We start from the raw sequence: 22,128 nt of genomic DNA on the forward strand, positions 1-22,128 counted from the left end.
AAACATTTTCATTTTAATCTTGAGTTCGATATTATTTCCTAATATCAAGTTGTGAATTATATACAATTTTTGTTTGTTTGTTTTGCAAGAACACAAGCATTGTTCTTAGAAGAAAAAGCTCACATGAGTGAGTTTTTTTTTCTTTGCAATATAAGTAGTAAAATTTCACTTGATGGCAGACAACTTGTTTCAGAATAAAGTTTAGTAAAAAAAAAAAAAAAAAAAAAAGATATTTTGGATGCGGTCTCTAATCCTTAACATTTTTTTTTATTAAAACCTTAATAATATTCAAAGTTTAATCAAGGTCCCTTGACTTTGTACACCTCATTATATTACTATTAATATTTATATTTTTATAGTTTTGACATTAATTGTTTGATATTTTATGAGATTTATAATCCTATAAATTTAAAATCCCTCATTATAATACTATTAGAAACGGTTACAATAAAAAAATTCAAACATTTTGATTGAATAAATGGATAAAAATTATGTAAAAATAAGAAATAATAAATGGCAAAAGAATGTATCCATAGTGTTAAAAAAAAATTAGTATACTTCACATATAACAAAGTGGTACATTAATAAAGAAGAATGGGTACATTATAAATAAATTAGGGTACAGATAAAAGATTAAAAATTATGAGTACAAATGAATTTTTAAAAATATAAGCGCTGAAAGAAATTAATACATGGGTACAAAATAAAACTAAAAAGAAAATACTTCAAATTTAAAAAAAAAAATGTTGCAAATTAAAAGTGGGTACAAACTAAAATATAAATATATGATACAAAGTTTAGGCATAAAACATAAATATACCATATGTAATTTTTCTATTATTGATTAAATATACAATGTCATGTGACAGTATACACATGGGTACAAATACAAATAAAACTTTAAAAAATATGGGCACAAAAAGAAACTAATATATGGGTACAAATTAAAAATGAAAAGAAAATTGGTACAAATTAAAAAAAATATTTACAAATTAAAAATAGGTACAAACTAAAAATAAAAATATATGATAAAAAATTTAGCCATAAACATAAATATACTAATTGTAACATTTTTAACACTAAAGGAATATATTTAAAATTAAAAATATTTTATTATTCAAATAATTAATGATGTTATTAATACCCAAGGACCTTGATCAAAAATTGAAAATGAATAAGATTTTAATTAATGGAGTAACAAAAAGAAGGATGTGAACCTAATTTTCCCAAAAAAAAAAAACTGTCATCTTGTTATATCTTGAGGTAAATGAAGGGGTTGTGATTTTCACACACCCTTAACTACTTTTCCCACACCCCTCCATATTTTTAATACTTAATTTGTATCCTACTATTTAATCTTCCATATATACCCTTCCCTATTTAATCTTTCATTAATTACCATAAAAAAGTAGGAAGGGTATATAAGGAAGATTAAATAGTATGATACCAATTAAGTATTAAAAATAGGAAAGGGTGTGGAAAAAGTAGTTAAGGGTGTGTGAAAATCACAACCTAAATGAAATGATGATTTCTTAACGACAATCGAATTCACAGTAATAAAAGGAAGATATATACATATATATATATACACACACACACACATGTATATTTGCACTGTATTTAGTATATTATGTTGCCGACCTATTAATTTGTTAACATAATATGTTGAATGATAGTATTATTCACACACCTATTTTTACCTTCTACACACCCTTGTTAACTATCTTCTTCAATTCATTTGATTCAACAACCCGAAAATTGAGAGGGGTGTGTGAGAATAAAAATGGGTGTGTGGGTAACACTAGTGTTCGATGGAAAAATAATAATATAATAAATGCTAAGTCCGGATAACTATCTAACTTTTAGGAGTAATTCTAAATTGGTCCTAACCTTTAAAAACATTGCAAATAACTACCTAAAGTTTTGAAAAATGGATGTCTATTAGGTTCACTTACGTTTAGTGATAACATAGATAAATATTAAACCTATCAAATGATCTATTTTCAAAATGTTAATCTGAAAATTACTTATATACATCCTATAAAATTAGGTAGTTTTTTTTATACTTAAAACGAATAATAAATATACATATTATAAAATTATTATAGTGAGTACTAACATGTTTGGTTTATGATATGATGAAATTTAAGAATCCAAAGTACGTGGCAGCTTGGAAGCGGAAAAATGATGATGAAGACCACATATATATGCCTTCCCCGTTTTCAAATCAATCAAGTAGTTAGTTGGGGAATCATGAAACCCTACTTTTAATTCGGGATTTTGAAACCAAAATAAAAGTGATATGATTCTTGTAATAACATAGAGGAACACATGGGGGAGAGAGAGATCTAGAGAAAGAGAGAGAGAGAGAGAGAGAGAGATCGTATATTAGAACTGTTCCAGAAGGCAGGTATGAATGATGGTGATAGCGTACTACTGCTTGCATATCTCTATATATTTAGCTCCATATGAAGGACCATGTGAGTGCATGTTACATCTGCTACCTAGTCAAATGGGTAACATGCCGACAACGTACGTGGCAATGATTCACCAAAGCCTTCGGATTCAATGATACTAGCTAGTCGGTTCATTGATATTGATATCATAACCTACATATTATGAGAGGAATTATATATAATAAGTGTCAATAATCACTTATTATCTGATAGTCTTTGAATTTTACTTAATTAAAATAATGTTGATAGTATCTAGTACTGAATACTAGATGACTAAAGATGTCTTTTTTAAGCGTCTAGATTTCTATTTCCGTATAAGAACGTAGTTGAAAATTTACTGTATCGATTAAGTGTACAACCTTGATAAACACATATAAAAGAAATGTGATTAGGTAAAACAGAGGTAAGCACCTAACCGACAATGACCTTATACAAAATAATAAACACAGATTTGGTGTATGATAGTTGGGGCCTCTCCTCTCTCCAACATGTTGATTTATTGATACTCTGTGCGTAGGGCGGGCGAGAGACATTTGAGGGGGAAGGAGTCAAATCTCAAAGACCCCATACAAATAATGGAAGGCTGTTGCATGTGATGGTTGGTGGGGAAGTTACGGTAGTTATGGAAGTTAAAGTGCCAGAACATGTCATGATAAAAGCAAACGCAATGCCTTCCCACCAACTTAATCCGGGCATGCAATTTTAAGGATGCTTGATATAAGCACGAAATTTCGAAACTTTATCCATCTTTCCCATAATTAATGGCTCAATCATCGTTTGTCTGTAAATTTGACATACACAGCTCGATTCATTACCTATTAACTTAAATCTTTCGAGACAACCAATTAGTTATCTCGTTCTATACATTTTTGTTAGTTTGTCAAGTTAAGCGACATTATCAGTTAAGTCGTTTAACACCACGTGTTTAATTGTCTGGTAAAATTATAAGCGTTTTTTCGGATTACATTAACTAAGATTACATGTCATCACTTGTCACCATTAGGGTTAATTGATTTAGTATTGTTGCGTAAACCACCAAATTATTAACCTATAAAATAAGTTAAAAAGTAACTGATCATATAAAATTAAGATACGAATCAATTGTTAATCGATCTGAGGGGAGGTCTAGTAAGGAGCATGATTAAGTACTGGACCACAATACCTTTAAAAATTCATACCAATAGGTCCTCCTCGGATTCCATCCGGCTCTGTGTGAAATATGCACATATAAACTGATCGAAATATAAAAGTAATTGCAAAAAAACTATAAAGTTGGCAGTTAAAGTTAGGTGGTTTTGTCAAATTTTAAATAATTATTGGGGTCGGAATGGAAACAGAAGGTTGAAGAAAGGAAATCTCCTTTGAGCCTATTGAAAGTCTAAAACCCCTTCACGTGTAAAGAGGGACAGATGAGTGCAGCAAATGTAAAAGCCTTATCCAGAATGCATGCCTATATTAATCAACTTGATGGTGACCCTTAAGATGTTTAGTGAGTAAATAGTCTTAGGTCCAATGGGGTGAAACCACTCAGCATCCTTACAATGAATCCACGTGCACTTTTTGTATTAGGGAGTAATTGTCCTCGTCGTTTTTCATTTCTACACCCTTCTTAATGTTGGTCCTTCGTTCTCTTTTGATTGTTCAACACAGTTGCTGGAAAAAAAAGGTGTACATGTGATGAACAAGAGATCTGTAGAAATCATTTCCCTTATTATATGGTTTGTTTCGATCATTTTTCAATTTTCCCTACTATTGGATTTGATTAAAGAGTGTATTACTCGGTTTGATTAGATTAAAATATTGCTTCAATAAAGGCAAAAAATTAAAATTTCTCTCTTTTTCAGTAATTATCTTATGTTTTATTTTATCATTATCTTTTACAGTTGAAATCCAAGGTAGGTGGTGGTGTCAACCCAGAATAGTGGCCTGCTGCTTTCATGCTTGATGACCAAATTTAGGCTTAACAACAAGAAGCACAACAATCTCTACTTCTGTTCATGAATAATTAAATATTTATATGATTTGAATCATGAATAATTAAATATTTATATGATTTGAAAAACTTGACAACCTTCTTTATATCTTTCAAAAGGTTCATTGGATTCCCACATTTTGCAACCCCTACAGCTTTACAGCTTTTCCCACCATCTGCTTTTGCCTGGGTGGATCCATTGGTGGGCTGAAAACCAATACCTCTTATCATTTTGTTGGGAGAAAGGCATGTTCTTTTGGGCCTTTTTCTTCTTCTTTATTTTACTTCCATTGGCTGAATAACGTCCTACATAACAACTAACTCTTAGTCTAACGGTAATTATCTTCTCGTTCATGAAATTTCGATCAAATTGTGAATGTATCAACCAACTCTATCAATTTCGTTCAAAGGCTGTAAACCCAAAAAAAAAAACAAAAAAAATAAGGCCCTCGTTAAAGTCTGAATGCACAGCTGCATCCATAAAAGCAAAGCCATGCATCAAATGAAAACTTGGGCTCTGCCTCCAAATGCATCACATAAAATTTGGGATTTTATTGGAAGCAACCAGAATGTACAAACAAGGTTCTTCATTATATTGTTCCAGAAAAATGAAAACCAATAAGCTTAAATCGTTTTACGATCTATGTGTACAAATTGATCGTAAGCCACCAAAACTGAACTGGGTTGTTCCCAGATAAAATGACAAACGCACCAGCGTTTCTTCGTTCTATTGAGGATCCCACAGACGGTTGAACAAGTTAAATCCTCCGAGTAACCTTGATCTATCTTCTAGACTACATAACTCACGGATTTGATGGAACAAAGTGGAATACCAAGGCCAGCCGATGGTTTGATGCCCCCCCGCTCACTATTCATCAGGAAAGGCTCAGCTTCAGTAACTTGTTTCTCATAGCCTGAAGCACAACCTTCCTAGGTAAAGTGTGAGGCATCAGAGAAAATGTGTTTTGCTCTCTATAACGATAATGCCATTGAAAATGGACATGCAGCAACTTCAGGGATTTTGAGCTTCTCCGTGCTTTCTCTAAGGCCAAGGGTCACTGTGTATGAATGAGAAATAAAAGTGAGAAATGGAAGGCACATACCCTAACAAGGATAGCCTTCCCGACATGTATTTCATTGTAAACAGACTACGAACAAGGAGAAGTTGATGCTCCAATTACATTGAAAGCTTAAGTAAACTTAGTATAAGTTGCCCCTGGTAATTAATATTCACAAGAATGCATATCACATCCACCCAGTCAAAATTCCACATCCATTAGAAATCCATTAGGTCAACTAGTTAGTGTACTGTATAACTTTATCTTGTAAGCTTGTATCGTAACAAATGTAATTTTATAGTCCAGATTGAGTAACAAACTTTTGTCACATGATAGATAATGAATTACATTCATCCTGAAGCTCATATGTCACATAAACAACATTCTATAATATAAAACGAGCATATATAAAGCTACGTGGTAGTTTTCACATTAATAAAAAAATATCACACTGCTTACCTATGGCTTACAAAGTATACAAAGCGATCCTAAAGAAGGCTAGGACTGAAACGAGTGTTCCCATCAAAAGGCAAACTTGAAGAACTTTCCTTCTCTTCCTTTGGCACAGAAAAGCAAAGTGACAAAGAGTCGACTCTAAAATAGATTCTCCATCCAGAAAGTACACCTACAAAATATAATTTTAGCAAAAAACACTTGATGACTGACGAAATAGCACAACTTGTATCGTTGTTTATGTACCGACCACAGACAATGTAAGTGGTTCAGCTGAATAGACACTACGCCAACATTAATTCACTCCCAAATTGTACAAACTTAGGAGGTACTAAACTGAATGAAAATGATAGCAATACTAAAGGCTAAAGCATCCCAAAACCTATCACGGGACAAGCAGAACTAAACTTTAGTCTTGAACTGGCTTGGTCATGCTAAGACCACAAAGAAAGATCTCAGCCTAGAGGTGGCAAATCGACCCATTGGGTTGCTAATGAGTACCCATTGAGACCCATTTAGTTTGATTTCATCTTACACTATCACCACCACTACCAATCTCACCTCTATATTAAGGTGATATCAAATTAAACGGGTCTTAACGGGTACCCATTAACAACCCAATGGGTTGATTTGCCACCACTACAGTCAGCCCATGGTCAGCTTGATGGATTAATCAGGGTAAAAGTTGGAGCAGGCTTATAACAACTGAGCTAGGCTTAGCCCAAGCTCATCGGGATGAATTTTGGCCTCACGTACATGAACAACCTCAGCCAGATCATTCTCAAAGTAAGCTCAACTAACAGCATCTTAGGCTGCACAGAATAGGACCACCTTAACAGGAAGAATATGAGACCAAACTTGTTTCTCTTGGGGAATCTTTTAGGCTAAATTTACAATGTTATGGCCGACTAAGGGTGATAGGAAGGCCTTAATTTCATAAAAAAAAAAAAAAAAAGTCTATATTTGCATGGATCTGATGTGGCTAAAAGCATTATTAGATAAGCACGGGTATTGTGTTGTCTTTTCTCTGTTTGGAGCAGTCTGGGTTACACTCAGGTTCTATTGATGGTATCTTTGTATATCTTTTGGTGCTTATGGAGTGGAAGAAAGAGCAGGGCATTGATCAAATAGATCTCCATGCTCTTAGCAGCAAATAAGCCTACTGCTAGCCATGTGAGGTAATTTCGCAGAGGAAATGTGGAATTTGAGGTTAATATCTACGTGATTAAATACTATTGGTTCCTAGGCCTTACAAAACCTTCCTCAAATAATCCCTCTGCAAGCCAGACGGTATGCATGCATGGACATTCAATTTTGATATCCATGGTCATGCAGGGTTCTGATCAGGCTTGAAAAATCTTAATAAGACAATAGTAGAATAAATAAAATAAATAAAAAACTTACGGGCAAACTGTTGAGAAGGGCAAGTGTTAGAGAGACTTGGAATGTGCATATCAAAATCCTCTCTAGTACATTTGGAAGATATGTAACCAAGGGAAATGATCGGCGAGGTCGATATGCAGTTAACTGAACTGAGCGTGCCATGAAGATAATGTCCCCAACAAACACAAAAGTCCCGCCACAGTTAGATTCCATGCCTTCAGATGTTCTTGAATCCACAAAAGATTTTCTTCTAACTCGCAAGCATTCCAGAGAATAGGGCCTTGAATATGTGACCTCAACCCATACCAAGCCTGGAATTGGAATTGGACTTGAGCAGGACTCGTCCTATAGGCATCAACAAATTGAATTTATTTGCATTGAAACAAGTGACTGAATTCCTAAAATTGCATCTTTTGCAAACAACAAGATACCGACCTCTGAACATATGCAGTTGCTGCCATTTGTTATAATCGCCGCCCATCCGTCACCGCACTTATTAAGTTTGATCACATCCTTGGCATTCAAGCAGTGGGCTTTCTCAATACTAATTGGATGATCATCACCTAACAAGCTTGCATAAGCACAGGGAACAGTTGTAAATGCAGTAAGATCATTGGGACAAGAAGACTGGTTATCAGCTATGATAATCTGCTTGCTTTCTTCCATCATAGAATTAGGCACACAGTACCCCTTCCTTCTATTGGCTGTCCCAAAGCCTGGGACATCTATGGAATGGTTTCTATCTCCAAGTGCCAATTGATTTATCAGAGATGTCATCTCCATCCATTCTTGGACATTATGGATAGGTACACCATCCACCGACACAATCACATCACCAGGTGACAAGTAACCGGACAAAGGCGATGTAGAAGGTACACCCAAAACCTATTTCCAGACAATCACAAAATATAGAAACAAACAGGTGATCAAAATTGTATTCCTTTCGGACCATTTTGATATCGACATTGTCACAAAAACATAACATGAATTCATTATACAATTCAATACGCTAGTAGTCAGTGATGTACCATGGGGCTGTCACCATGTACGTAAAACGGAAACAAGATGAAGGGCAGGAGTAGTAAGGCGAACCCACAAGCCGCACAACACTGCGAAATTCGAATACAAATCAGCATTCAATTCTGCAAACAAATTAACCCTTTCGATAAATAACCAAAACGCAAGTAAGCATACCACTGCGTTGTGCCAAATTCCAGCACAATATATCCGCAGAGCAGCAAAACAAGACAACTGATGCAGAGACTCCGAATCGAAAGCCACCAGAGCACCGGGAAACAGAAACGCAACGAACACAGCAACATACTCCATTTGCAGGCACTCACTGCTTGCAATCAAGCCTACGTTTCGCTTCAGAATAATCAAAAACAAAAACCCAAAAAGCACCAAATGCATAAAAGGTTAGGACTAAGAAAGAAACAGGACAAGGAGAGACCTTGCGGCCGCGAGAGCATGACCCAGTTCGTGGACAGCGACTGAAATCACGGTGGCGGTGATAACATAGGCTGCGTCGGCGATTGAGGTGCCGAAGGAGGAGAAAAATCTCGCTGCCAAGTCGACGAAGAAGCTTCCATGGAAGAGATTGAGAGCTCTGCCGAGCTCCCATATGAGGAGGAGGGAGGCGGAGAAGAGCAAGGTTAAACCGAATCCAACACCGACGGAGAACCAAGCCCTGAGAATCCGGCAATGGGTCTTGCCGAAATGGAAGAGGGGTTGGTTGAAAGCCCAGAATTTGAAGTCGCAGTAGCAGCAGGAGACGGTGGTCGAGGAAGGAGGAGGCGGCGGAGATGAGTTTGCGGGGGAGTGAAGGGGTAGAAGACTGCGATGAGTGTGAGGTTGTGATCTTGATCTGAACCTTCTCACTCGCCTCCCTTCCATTGTTTTTCGGTTCCTTTCACCTCTCAAAGACCAAGTTCCCCCCTTTTGTAATTTGGTCAACCTTATTTATTTACGGTGGTTGGATTAAATAAATGGAACAAAATTGACGATTAAAATTAAATATGATTGTGTAAAAAAATTAGAAAGGTGTGTAAAACTCACTCTCATTTTTTTTAATTTGGTGATTAAAATTCTAAAATTCACTCAATTTTTCCCTAAAGTCCTTTATTTTAGATGGGATGCTCTGCTAGTTTGTCCCTAAATTTTATAGGCATTTTCAACTTACCATTAACTAAGTTTTTGGAAAATTACATCATTTTCTCAAATCAGAAATTTAAAGTTTTTTAAATTAAAAGAGTGGAGGTTTTGACATTGAGAAGAGATGATATTACTAGACGAGTAACTAATTGGTGAAAATTTCACAGTTTAATTCATTATAAGATCTATTACTAAACGGCAAAATCATAGATAATCACATGTTGAAATTTGAAATGTCACAATTTTAGGTAAAATAACAAGTGTTTTGTTCTCATAAATGCTTGAATTCTATATATCTGATTAAATTTAGTAGAAATTATTGTAAATTCAAAACAGAATTATTGAAAGCGATGTGTTTGAAATAATGTTTGACAAGAATGTCTAAAAGAAAGAAAATGTTTGACAGAATGTCCCATGGACATATGAAGCCAAGAGCAACTGCACAAAGTGGCATAACGATAAGAAGAGAGGGTGGGAATTTGGAATATAGGAAAGAATTAGGGTACCATTCCGGCATCCAAATTCCAAAAGGACCAAATAGCAAAAAAAGAGAGGTAAAAGTTGAAGGAAAAAAAAAAGGTAAAAGCCAAAGACTTTGACGCTGTTGGAACTGCAGACTCCCTGAGCGACACGCCATGTCAAATTCTCAAGTGCAGATCCATCTCGGCCATTTCTGCATTTTCTGAGCTCTCTATCCCACGCACAGATACTGAGAGCAGAGGCCACAGACGTCACAAAAACCCTCAAATCTTCAAACCCAATTCAGTCCCAATGATTCTGTTGCAGTCCCACTCAAGATTTCTCCTCGACACCTTGCTCAATCGCCTCCAAAAGTTCGTTCCTTTTCCCAATTCAACGGTCCAATTTCTTCCTTTTCTTCTTCCTCATTGTCACCCTCTCATTTTTGTATGGTTTTGCAGCATCGAGAAGGCGGTGGAGGCGGACTACCACTGGGCCGAGTTCGACGACGTTCGTTACCACATTCAGGTGATAACCCAGAATTCAATTTCGGATTTTGAACAGTTTTGGTTGGACGGGTTGCGTAATGGCATTGATGTTATGCAGGTGACGATGAAGAACCCACATATATTGTTGCTTTCGGTATCGCTACCGACTCCGCCTCCGGAAACTGTGTTCGTGGGCGGCCTTCCCTCCGGAGCTATAGAGGCTATAAAGGCTGCATACGGCTCGGTGGTTCAAATTCTTGACCCTCCAAGAGATGGGTTTAATCTTACCTTGAAGCTCAATCTCAACAAACTTCCTCCAGATGAAGGTTCAACGAATTCCTTTTCTAAGGTCATTATAAAGCTTGCCATTGCCATGGATATATGTTTTCAAAACATTTATGAGATCTTGTTAAAGCCAGTCAAGGCAATGAATAATAGTCGTCGGGGTGTTTTTTCTAGTTGCTAATATTATTTTCGAAGTTTTTGTGTTTTAGTATGCATTTAGCTTGTTGGACAAGATTGGCTTGTTTCCAGATAACCTTAGCTTCTTGGACTTGCTTGGTTCATCGGTATAAAACCCTTATTGGACTGCTTGGTCCATTGGTGTAAAACCGAACATTGTCTCGCTTTATTTGGGTTGCTTTGGATTCTATTCTACTAGATTATCCTCTTTCGGGCGTTCCTTTTTCTTATACATTCCAATTTTATATATTTATCTATTGATTTTTTTGGCTGACTTCCAAGTTTTCCTTTTTCTTTTTTTTTTCACTTTGTTATGTGAATGCGATTTTGCGTAGAGTACAGACATGCTCTTTTGCTAAAGATTGCATCTGTAAGAGAAGTGGTGCTAGGCGCTCCATTGCGAGGGGTTCTGAAGAAGCTTGGTGCAAGGAATGTTGCGTCCAATACTGATGGGCTTGTCGCTCTTTTGCATCGACCAAACGAGTCCTTTTTCCTTATTCCTCAGGTAAACTTACATATTAAGGCTAACAAATTATCATTTTGCTCTTCGTTGCTTTTATGTTTTGCACTTTAGCTACTTAGAGAGCTGTTGAAACCTTATTCTGATAAACCTTGCGATGTTTTTTGCAGGTAGACAAAGTCACTGTAGTGTTCCCGATGAGATTCAAGGACTCTATAGATATTGTTCTTGCAACTTCCTTCTTGCAGGTTTGATAAGTATATGATCTTAAATTGGAAATATGAATTTTTTACCCGGGAAGAGAATGTGAAGTCTATTAATTATATGTTGATGAAGCTAATAAGGTTTGCTAGATACCTTCGATAATGCTAGCTTGTTGAAGTCTGCTACCTTCAAGCTATGCTGCCTTGGATCTATACACTCTTGTTTTGATGTGTTTTAATTGCTAAGTGTGATGGCTTTATTACCATTTAGGAATTTGTGGAAGCAAGACGTGCTGCTGGACTTAATAGCGCCCCTCCTTGTTTGTGGTCTCCTACCCCTCCTTTAGAACTAAAGGAAGCTCCCACTGAAGCACTGTCTGCCAATGCAGGATTTGTCACTTTTGGTAATGTCAGGGAAATGGGCAGTTTGTTTTTTATTTTTCACTTTAATAAAATGTACGGTGTACCAATGCAGTTATTTTCCCTCGTCACGTGGAAGGCAAGAAATTGGATCGAACAGTTTGGAGTTTATCAACTTTTCATGCTTATGTTAGTTACCATGTTAAGGTGACCTTTTTCCCCTAAACTTGTTACTTCCACCTTTTGTCCTCATCAACTGAACAAATTATGCCATACTACTTTCTATTGATAACTGGATATGGTATGATCTGGAAATCTTATAAAGTTAGTAGCTTATGTGCAGGAAGTAAGATTTTTTTTCTTTGTTGTACATGTTTTTGCTTTGTCTGATTTACTCTTGTTTGCAGGCCATCGTTCTTGTTTACTTCATTTATTAGTAATGTTGGACCAACTTTTTCATGCTATTAGTGCTTGTCCTGCACAACTTTTTTGTCTGTCCATCTCTGTCCGTCTATAACATACTGACTATGATTGCTGCTTGGAAGCGCACTATGTCTTCACTGATTAATATGTATGTATTTCTTCATTTGATATGTTTGATCTCAATCTCCTTTTGTGCATATTCTTTTGCAGTGTTCAGAGGGTTTCATGCATACAAGGATGAGACGTCGCGTGGAATCTTTGATTGAGGTAGTATTTTCCTTTTCCAGTATAGTTTAAGCTACAGTATCTCAATTTCTTCGGTTGCTTGATAATATCTTGAGTGGTTCTATATTAAAACCCCAATGTTCTAAAATTTTTAAATTGATTTTACCCTGAGAAAAGAGATCTTGAATGAAAAATGGAATTTTTTTCCCCATCTTCCACCCTCGCCTTCTCCCTCTCTCAGTACATGCACATGTTTTGTTAACTTGACCGATCAGTATTTTGTATCACAAGCAAAGAGATCGAACACAGCTATTCTTTTACTTAGGTTTGATCCCTAGTTTGCAATGAATCCCATCTGAAATGAAATAGCACAAATGGAAACTCATAGCCTCAAATGATGCGAAGACACGGAGCCAAATGTAGAGGATTGGTTTTTAGGACTGGGGAGACAAACTGTGTTGAGTCTGAGCTTAGTTTGCATTCTGTAATACAGCATTTTACTTTAGTCTATTATAGTGCGGCAGATAAGTTCTCTGCCGTTTTACCCGGTTGCATTGACAAATGTTTAAAATCTACATTTTTTTTTTCCCTCAGGCTCTTGATCGTGCTAAACCCGGCATGGAAGATGGAAAGAACGCTGCTCAAAGTAGATCCTTCAAACGGCTGGTTTGTAATCAATTTAATGCTTTTTCAAAAACCATAGTGATGAAATCGGTCTACTCTTGCTGAAAGATGGATTTCTCTTAATGCGTTGCATTGTAGAGCCTGAAGGAAGCCAGGACCAACTCAAGCTAAAAAGGGCATGGTAACCAGATGGTAAAAGGGACATGCTCCTACCGGACCTCAAGAAAGAATGTCGTCAAACGAATTGCTCGAAGATATTAGAGAACCATTGTTGATGCAAGAACAAGTGGTATGTGATTTCTCTAGAAGTGTAAAAGAGAAGAATATATACGTGCGCTTATGTACTTTATGAACAAATCGTTATTTTGTTAAATTGCAACATTGGATGGTCTCATATATTATTATGCGATTGATAAGTACAAACTAGAATTTTTATTTAATTCCAGGTTAATACATAAATGTCTGTGGGAACATCTTTTGAAAGATAGAGTTCCTTTATTTGTATCATAGATTGCAAGTACAAAAGACACAAAGCAGAACGTAAAAAACACCACATATGCATGGTACTCTCAAACTCAGAGAAAAAAAATCTTTTTGAAATGGGCCACTTTCAACGCGATTGCAAGTGTTATCTTATGTCCTCCACTATGTCTTTAACATATGAAGACTAAGGTCAAGCGAGGATAAGAAGTTGCCGAAGATTGCAAATGTTGGGAAATATGTCTGCTAGAATAGTTGGACCATAACCATAGCATATACAACATGAATACATTTCGAGTGTCCAATCAATTGTATTATTTCATTTGGCTGTAATAGGGCGTGTTTGTGACACACTAATAGGGAATAGTCATTGTAAAATAGTCAATCATGGCCCACCCAAACGAAAGCCTACCAGAAGTATCATAAAATAGCCATTGTTACACTCGTCGTTTTCTTATTTGTTATTCACTAATAGGAAATACGAATTTTTCTATGGAATGATATGGGTGGCCGTGGAAGTCTTGGCACACCAATTAGTATTTGGTGGAAAGGGTTTGGAAGAGAGAAGAGAGAGGCAATTGGCAATGCAATTGAGGATCATATGTTTTTTTAATACTAGCAATATTCCAAACTTATTCATCAAACATCCAGTGCAAGTACATTCGTAAATTCCAACACAAGGAAGAACAAAAAATAAAAATCACACAGTACATGTATTTTGTAGTTATTTAAAATTTTCGGAGTTCAAGGACAACATTCATATTTCTACTCTAATCAAAACTTCCTTTGAAAACGAGCTTTTTGCACTGCAATTGCTAGCAGTACCTTATCTTTAATGGCATCGAACCATCCAAAATAAGCATACCTCCATGTCTTCTTGACAACTAATGTGCCACAGACACCCCAAAAACCTACGATAAATCCAAGTGCCATGCTAACGTAGAACCAAAACTTATCATTTCCATCTTCATGATCATTGTCTTTTGTAGGAGTGTGATCATCTCCGGGACACTTGGTTGAAAGAGGAACCCCACACAGCAACTGGTTACCCTCGTAAATGGATGGATCCATGAGTGTCTGAAGCTGGTTGCCCGAAGGAATTCTACCAGTCAAGTTGTTATAAGACAAGTTCAAGTGAGACAAGAACGTCGGAAGTGAAATACTTTGAGGAATCTCTCCTGAAAGGTGGTTGATCGAAAGATCAAGAGCTTCGAGCAACTGCAAGTTCCCAATCTTTGATGGAATGCTTCCTCTCAATTGGTTCATCGACAAGTTCAAGTTATGCAGTTGAGCGAGGCTGGATATTTCTTCAGGGATTTCACCTTCGAGGTTATTCGATGAAAGATCAATGCTTCTTACGAACATTATAGTCTGCGGCTGATAGTCGAGTTGTCTTACTTTCACCACTGATGTTTCTTGGTCATAATAAGCATACAAGTCATAAGCACTGAAATTTCCATGCGTCAGAGCACTCAGTTTATTCAAGCACTTAGGAATAGTCCCTGAAAAGTTGTTGTGTGCAAGGTCTAGGATATGAAGGTAGCCAAGATTGCACAACTGTTGGGGGACTTCTCCGCTGAAAAAATTGGACCGCAGTCGTAAGATCGATACCAGTGGCACCTTTGATCCTATCCATGAAGGTATTTTTCCAGTGAATTTGTTATCTCCGAGATCAATATGCCTCAGAGAAGTGCAATTTTGCAAGGAAAGAGGAATTTCACCATCGAAGTTGTTGTTGTTCAGCTTCAACCCGAGAAGAGCGCCCGGGACACCAATCGAACTAGGAAGTTTGCCTGAGAGATTGTTGTGTGCAGCATCTATGACCAAGATCTCATGCAACTGACTCCATTTTTGAGGAAATTCTCCTGATAACTCATTGTTTCTCAGCGAAAGGACTAGCAAGTTTTGCATGTTGCAAATGGAGCTTGGAATAGTACCATTCAAGCGATTCTCCGCGAGATACAATGCCACCAGTTTTGGAAACCTTTCGTCCAAATTCGAAGGAATGTGCCCGAAAAATGAATTCATTTTAAGCTCAAGCCGGATCACGTGGTTACCAGACCAAAGTGGGAATGGCCCATCAATTCGATTGTTACTCACATCCAAAATTAGAGTATTCCGAAAATTCAATTCTAATGGAAGGTTTCCAGTGATTTGGTTGTAAGATAAATCCAAATATTCGACCTTGGAAGATAGTTTCAAGAACCAGTGCTTTGGTATAGAATCGGAGATCCCAGTACCCCGAAGTTTGACAAAGACTAGTTCAGTTTGAGATTGAAGCCATACCCCAAAGGCTGGACCTACTTTACAGTACCCAATGTTGATTGTGTGAAGCATGAAAGGAGGTACCCAATTATAAGACACATTGAAACTGAGGTGAATAGGTAGAGTTGGGTATTGATCCACTCTGCCTAATGCAAAGTATTTCAATTTTGTGAGGTTCATGAAATGGGATTCAGTTAAAATGCTTACCCACGAGTTGAATGACAGATCGAGATGAACTAGCTCAGGGAGTTGCCCTAAACTTTCAGGAATAAACCCATTCATAAGATTGTTGTAGAGGCTGAGATACTTCAAATTGCGTAGCATCCCCAAAGACGCCGGCAAATTGCTTTGCAGCATATTAGAAGACAAATCTAGCGACTCGAGTTTACTATTGGGACAACTTGATAATCCGTCGAACAGCTCTTGAATCCCCCCATCAAATTTGTTGCTGGCAAGATTTAAGGTCTTTAGACTGCAAAGATTTTCAAGCATGGGAATTCGACCTTCAAGTTCATTGAAAGATAAATGAAGGTGTTCGAGTGATTTGAGGCTCTCAAGTTCAATGGGAAAGGGACCAATCAACGAGTTCCCACTTAAATCAAGTTTTGTGAGGCTACCAAGACTGAAAAACCAATCAGGAAATGGAAACTTCAAATCATTATACGACATATCAAGGACCAAAAGTGATTTGAGGCTAATGTTTTTGAGTGAGAGTGGAAGGCTTTCGATTTGGCATGATGGTAAGTGTAATTCTAGTAGGGAGGGAAGCATGTTAACATTATGTAGCCAACTTGTGTTGCTAAGGTCCAACCCTTCAAGATTGAGGTATTTTAGGGAATAGAGACGAGAAAGCCAATTCAAGTTTTCGGAAGGTAGTTCAAGTAAGGAGTAGTCAGACTCTTCACTGAGATCAAGATAGTTCAAATTTGACAAGTTACCAAGATGAGGTGGAATCTCTCCTCCAAATGAAGCTGAGGAGAGATTGAGATACCTCAAATTTTTTAGCTGGCCAAAGAATTCGGGAATGTGAATCCCTCGAAAATCATTCCGGCTTAGGTCTAAGTAATTCAAATGCTTCAAGCTAAGCAAAGAAGGATTTATCTTACCACCCAACGACGAGTACTCCATCTCATCTTGCGCTGCATCAAAGACCGATAGTGTATATATGTATGGATTCTGGAGACTCATCTTTTCGACATGACCTGTGTTGTTGTTACACGAAATTCCTTTCCATTGGCAGCAATCGCGACCGACCCAAGAAGAAAGCCTGCCGGAAGGATCAGTGAGATCTTCTTTGAAGGCGAGAAGCGCACGTCTCTCTTGGTCGATGCAGTTGGCAGTTGGAAGTGCATCACCAAGACAGACTCTAGGAGTGTGTAGATATGAAGAGGCCAAAAGCAAAAGGAGCAAACAGTGGGCAATATTGAGGTGATAGGTGGGATTGCATAAATTTGCAAAGCTAGACATTGTTCTAAGAATCAAGTTTTCTTTGCTTTGTTTGGTGCAAAATGCAGATGGCTACTGAGCATAAGAACCGAGTTTTTATGGAGAGGTCGAAATTAGCCGCCGGATTTCAAGTGTTCTATCCACTTGCATGTTTGCCACTTGCTAGTCCACTGAATTTGACTAGATTAGCAAATAGGGATTAAAACAGATAAGAGTCGACCATGTAAAGTTTTGGCATCAAAGTCTTTGTTGGGTTGGTGGGTTTCTGAAAGAGAAACGAGTAACCATTTTTAATTAGCACTAATCAGGACTTATTGACTTAAAGTCTTGGTAAATGGCATATCACTAATAGTTAATCATAACTGAATCTTTGTAGTAAAAAATAATTATTATGTGTGGAAATTCAGGAATAAAGTCTAATTTAGTTTTGCTCATGGTGGATTGTCCTTGCAGTCGGATAATGTAGCCATTTTCAACTCACTGTATCTCGGATTCAAACATTTCCCTCACACTTTTGTGTATATCACTTTTCAAGTTGGTCTTTCTGTGTGCATTTTCCTGTGTGCTTCTCATTCAATGAACTTACCTCTCCTTCCTCTGCCTTTTTCCCACTTTCTCTAGAGTACTGAATTTTTGGTGGGGGCATCTGCATTTTTTATATGTGAACACTTGTATTCTTGTTGGAAAATTTGTGCAAATTATCTAAACAGAAAAAAAGAAAGGAATTGCACGCCAAGCTGACATTTTTGGTGCGTTCTTTCAAGTTGGTCTGTGTGTGCATTTTCCAGTTCCACTCATCTTTCTCTTGAACTTTCAACTGAGTTCCAATTTGATCATAATATTCTTTGAACTTTCTTCTCTTTCCTATGTCGTCTTCCACTTAAACTTTCAATTTCTCCACACTATATGTTCATGGTTCAAAGGCATTGTTCCAGTATTAAATTTAATTTACTCTTTTTAACAAAATTGCAGACACTACAATTCGCGTAATTTCTCATACTTCTTCCCAAATATCCCCAAAGAAATATGCACGATGTTTGCCTTCTATGGAACTTGTATTCGAATACTTACTGGAAATTTCAAGAAAATATGGAAAAACATGATTTATTTAGTAGCTTGCAGTACATTACACATACATGATATTCATAGATAAACTAAATACGTAGTACATGAACTTGGTAGTTAGCACTTGGCTTGTCGTATTTTAATCTTGAGAGATTTTCTTCTCGAATCAAAGTTTCCTTTGAAAACGAGCCACTTTGACTGCAATTGCTAGCATTACCTTATCTTTGATGTCATCGAACAATCGAAAATAAGCATACCTCCATGACTTCTTCACAAGCAATGTACCACAAACACCCCAAAAGCCTACGGTGAAACCCAGTACCATGCTGACATAGAACCACAACTTATTATTTCCATCTTCGTCGCTGTCTTTCGCATCTGTGGCAGTAAAAGTCTCATCTCCTGGGCACTTAGTTGAAAGAGGAACTCCACACAGTAAAAGGTTGCCCTTGTAAATGGAGGGATCTTCGAGTGTCTGGAGTTGGTTCCCAGAAGGAATCTTTCCAGCCAAGTTGTTATAAGAGAAGTTCAAGTGAGATAAGGAGGTTAAAGAAGACAAACTTTGAGGAATCTGTCCTGAAAGGTGATTGTGTGAGAGATCAAGAGTTTCCAGCCAACGCAAGTTTCCGATCTTGAAAGGAATGTTTCCCCTCAGTTGATTTCTTGACAAGTTTAAGGTACTTAAAGCAATGAGGCTTGTTATTTCTTCAGGGATTTCACCTTCTAAATTATTCGATGAAAGGTCGATGCTTTTCACCAAGAACAGAGTTTTGTTATATACGAGTTCCCTTCCCTTCAACGTCAATGTGGCTTGCTCAATATAGCTTTCATAGTCAGTGGCATTGGAAAAACCTTCCACCAAAGACGTCATATTCTTCAAACACTTGGGAATGGACCCTGAGAAGTTGTTGTGACTAAGGTCTAGGATGTCAAGAAATGGAAGATTGCACAACTGGTCGGAGATATGTCCGCTTAATAAGTTGGATCGCAATCGTATGAAAAACAAGTCGGGTGCATTTGATCCTATCCATAAAGTCATATTTCCTGTAAATTTGTTACCTCCAAGATCGATACTCCTCAAAGAAGTGCAGTTTCGCCATATAGAAGAAGGAATTGTGCTCCCAAGATTGTTATCATTCATCTTTAATACATGAAGTGAGCTTGGGACACCCATCGAACTTGGCATATTACCTGAGAGATTGTTGTATCCAACGTCGACAATAAATATTCCGGGCCACACACTCCATTCTTGGGGAAATTCTCCGAATAAATGATTATTTCTCAGAGAAAGGATTGACAAGCTTTGCAAGTTGCAAATGGATGGTGGAATTGTGCCTTCCAACTGATTATCAGAAAGATACAATCCTTGCAATGTCGGCATCAATTGGTCAATGTTCGAAGGAATTGGCCCTGAAAATGAATTGCTTTCAAGATTAAAGATGGTAAGATTGGCGGACAGAACTGGGAGTGGACCATCGAATCGATTATAGCTCAAATCTATATGATATAGAGTTGGACATTTCAGTTGGAGTGGAAGCCTTCCTCTGATATGATTGTATGATAAATCCAAATATTTGAGCTGCAATGATACCTTCAACAACCACTCTTCTGGTATGGTACCCCAGATTCCAGTACTACGAAGGGTGACATCGGAAAGTTCAGTTTGCAACTGAAGCCATGCAGGAAACTTAGGACCAACACTGCAATTTGTAATGCCAACTGTGTAGAGCTTGAAAGGAGGAATCCACTCATGAGTCAGTTTGACAATGAGCGACATAGGTCGATATGTAGACACATCAATAGATCGTAATCTTGTGAGATTTGTGAAATGAGATTCTGTTAAAATGCCATCCCATGAATTCCCGTACAAATCTAGGTGAACTAGCTCGGACAATTGTCCCAAAGTATCGGGAATCGGTCCAATCATATTGTTGTAACTGAGGTTTAGAGTTTTCAAGGATGACAACTTTCCAATAGATTCTGGGATTTTACCCCAAAAATTGTTGAACTCGAGGTTTAGAGTTTTCAAGGATGACAACTTTCCAATAGATTCTGGGATTTCACCTGAAAATTTGTTGAACTCGAGGTTGACATATTGCAAGTTGTGTAGCATCCCAAGGGAGTCAGGCAACTCATCTTCCAGCTTATTAGAGGACAAATCCAGCGATTCCAATACACTATCTATACAGTTTGAGAAACCACTCAAAAGCCCTTGAATTCCCCCATCAAATTCGTTTCCTTGAAAGTTTAAGGTCTTTAGCTTGCAAAAGTTTAGTTTGGGAATATGACCTTCGAGTCCATTACCAGAAAAATCAAGGCCTTCCAGATATACGAGCCTTGCAAACTCACGAGGAATCGGACCAGTGAAATAGTTGAAATCTTGTCCACTCAGATTGAGTTTTCGAAGACTAGTAAGATTAGAAAACCAGCTAGGTAGTGGAGAACTGATAGAATTCATTGACATATCAAGTACCAAAAGTGAAGTCATATTTACCTTTTGGATTGAGAGTGGAATCCTTTCAATTCTGCAAAGGCACAAATGCAACTCTAACAGCGAAGGAAGCATGTTAACTGCAGATAGCCAACTTGCTCCCGCGCTGTGAAGATTGAGAAAGTCGAGATTGAGGTATGTTAAGGAAGAGAGGCGAGGAAGCCAATTCAAGCTTTCGGAAGATATTTTCAAGTAATTCCACCCGAGATCAAGATGGTTCAGGTTTGACAGGTTTCCAAGGTTAGGGGGAATTTCTCCCCGAAAACCTGAGAAGGAGATATCAAGATAATTCAAACTCTTAAGCTGGCCAAAAGACTTAGGAATTGGATTCCCTTCGAAATGATTATTCGAAAGATCGAGTGTTTCCAAAGACGACAAGTTTCCAATAAACTCTGGAATCTCAGCTCCCTCAGATGATAATGCAGAGGAGAGGTTAAGATACCTCAAATTTTCAAGCAGACCATTGAATTTAGGGAGTTCGAAACTGTTCCCGCTCAAATCTAGGTAATTTAAATGCTTCAAGCTAAGCAAAGAAGGATTTATCTTACCGGACAATAAAGAGCGTTCATAAGCCAACTTGTCGTAGCGATATTCGGGATCAGACCATACTGGAGATGGATAAGTATTCCGAAGGTCCACCTTTGCAACATGACCCGTGCGGTTGTTGCACAAAATTCCTTTCCATTGACAGCAGTCGCGTCCTACCCAAGAAGAAAGCCTTCCCGAAGGATCAGTAACATTTTGTTTGAAGCTGAGCAGTGCTCCTCTCTCTTCCTCAATGCATGAGTCCACACCGCTTGGAAGTCCGTCACCCATCCGCATGTAGGAAGTGACCGTAAACAGAAAGAGAAAATAGTAAACAAGATTGAAATTTGGATAGCAGCTACCCATTGTACGAAGATTTCTTTGCTGCCGATGGTTACTGAAAGCATGCAAAGTAAAATTGTAGGGAGGCAGCAATCAGCTCAAAGACAGATATTGAAGTCAATGGTGCACAGATTATCCAAATCCTCAGCACATTTTTCTTGACTTCGGTTGCCAAAGCAAGTCTGTATCCCCTCAAATGTAGTCGAATTGTTTACAATTTCTTGACTTTTGGAGTTATGATTATTGATTGTTACATGAACAATTATGCGTGGGTACACAGGCCAAGGGACCTGCCATCATCGAGCGGGGCCAGGTGAATCCCCACCCATCACGT

At 37.6% G+C, this 22,128-nt stretch overlaps 4 protein-coding genes across 6 annotated transcripts; 1 reads left to right on the plus strand and 3 right to left on the minus strand.

Annotated features, from left to right (window-relative positions):
- Positions 1-4,960: 4,960 nt before the first annotated feature.
- On the minus strand, positions 4,961-9,269 carry LOC137730006 (Peptidase M50 family protein). Of its 2 annotated transcripts, XM_068469065.2 has the most exons (7): positions 8,776-9,269; positions 8,517-8,664; positions 8,351-8,431; positions 7,758-8,207; positions 7,344-7,667; positions 5,946-6,111; positions 4,961-5,486 (listed from the first exon to the last, which is right to left on the minus strand). In XM_068469065.2, the coding sequence occupies exons 1-6, from the start codon at positions 9,216-9,218 to the stop codon at positions 5,953-5,955; spliced, it is 1,605 nt and encodes a 534-aa protein (XP_068325166.2). In that variant the 5' UTR covers positions 9,219-9,269; the 3' UTR covers positions 4,961-5,486; positions 5,946-5,952. The 2 variants fall into 2 exon arrangements, with proteins under 2 accessions (XP_068325166.2, XP_068325167.2); XM_068469066.2 differs by lacking the exon at positions 5,946-6,111 and having other exon boundaries at positions 5,349-5,486.
- Positions 9,270-10,045: 776 nt separating this feature from the next.
- DIS2 (Arp2/3 complex, 34 kD subunit p34-Arc) lies at positions 10,046-13,620 on the plus strand. The gene is made up of 10 exons (XM_068468424.2): positions 10,046-10,309; positions 10,397-10,463; positions 10,542-10,749; positions 11,221-11,390; positions 11,516-11,593; positions 11,820-11,952; positions 12,024-12,115; positions 12,542-12,598; positions 13,151-13,222; positions 13,319-13,620. Exons 1-10 carry the CDS (start codon positions 10,248-10,250, stop codon positions 13,349-13,351), a joined length of 972 nt encoding a protein of 323 aa, XP_068324525.1. The 5' UTR covers positions 10,046-10,247; the 3' UTR covers positions 13,352-13,620.
- Positions 13,621-14,238: 618 nt separating this feature from the next.
- Positions 14,239-17,513, minus strand: LOC137729464 (receptor-like protein EIX2). The gene has a single exon (XM_068468423.2). It carries the CDS (start codon positions 17,390-17,392, stop codon positions 14,435-14,437), a length of 2,958 nt encoding a protein of 985 aa, XP_068324524.2. The 5' UTR covers positions 17,393-17,513; the 3' UTR covers positions 14,239-14,434.
- A 958-nt stretch (positions 17,514-18,471) lies between these two features.
- On the minus strand, positions 18,472-21,996 carry LOC137729967 (receptor-like protein EIX2). 2 transcript variants are annotated; one of them, XM_088677268.1, is made up of 2 exons: positions 21,476-21,996; positions 18,472-21,193 (listed from the first exon to the last, which is right to left on the minus strand). In XM_088677268.1, exons 1-2 carry the CDS (start codon positions 21,816-21,818, stop codon positions 18,603-18,605), a joined length of 2,934 nt encoding a protein of 977 aa, XP_088533394.1. In that variant the 5' UTR covers positions 21,819-21,996; the 3' UTR covers positions 18,472-18,602. The 2 variants fall into 2 exon arrangements, with proteins under 2 accessions (XP_088533394.1, XP_088533393.1); XM_088677267.1 differs by having other exon boundaries at positions 18,472-21,996.
- Between the last annotated feature and the right edge of the window lie 132 nt (positions 21,997-22,128).

The sequence above is a fragment of the Pyrus communis genome, chromosome 10 (assembly GCF_041283825.1).
Source record: "Pyrus communis isolate YQ-2024b chromosome 10, ASM4128382v1, whole genome shotgun sequence".
In the NCBI taxonomy this organism is placed as follows: domain Eukaryota; kingdom Viridiplantae; phylum Streptophyta; class Magnoliopsida; order Rosales; family Rosaceae; genus Pyrus; species Pyrus communis.

Coding starts and splice junctions, on each gene's coding strand:
- LOC137730006 (XM_068469065.2), bottom strand. CDS start 9,218: ATGGAAGGGAGGCGAGTGAGAAGGTTCAGATCAAGATCACAACCTCAC. Junction 8,432..8,516: donor GAATTTGGCACAACGCAGTG/GTATGCTTACTT, acceptor CGAATTTCGCAG/TGTTGTGCGGCTTGTGGGTT. Junction 8,208..8,350: donor TACATGGTGACAGCCCCATG/GTACATCACTGA, acceptor GTCTGGAAATAG/GTTTTGGGTGTACCTTCTAC.
- DIS2 (XM_068468424.2), top strand. CDS start 10,248: ATGATTCTGTTGCAGTCCCACTCAAGATTTCTCCTCGACACCTTGCTC. Junction 10,464..10,541: donor ACGTTCGTTACCACATTCAG/GTGATAACCCAG, acceptor GATGTTATGCAG/GTGACGATGAAGAACCCACA. Junction 11,594..11,819: donor TTGCAACTTCCTTCTTGCAG/GTTTGATAAGTA, acceptor ATTACCATTTAG/GAATTTGTGGAAGCAAGACG.
- LOC137729464 (XM_068468423.2), bottom strand. CDS start 17,392: ATGTCTAGCTTTGCAAATTTATGCAATCCCACCTATCACCTCAATATT.
- LOC137729967 (XM_088677267.1), bottom strand. CDS start 21,818: ATGGGTAGCTGCTATCCAAATTTCAATCTTGTTTACTATTTTCTCTTT.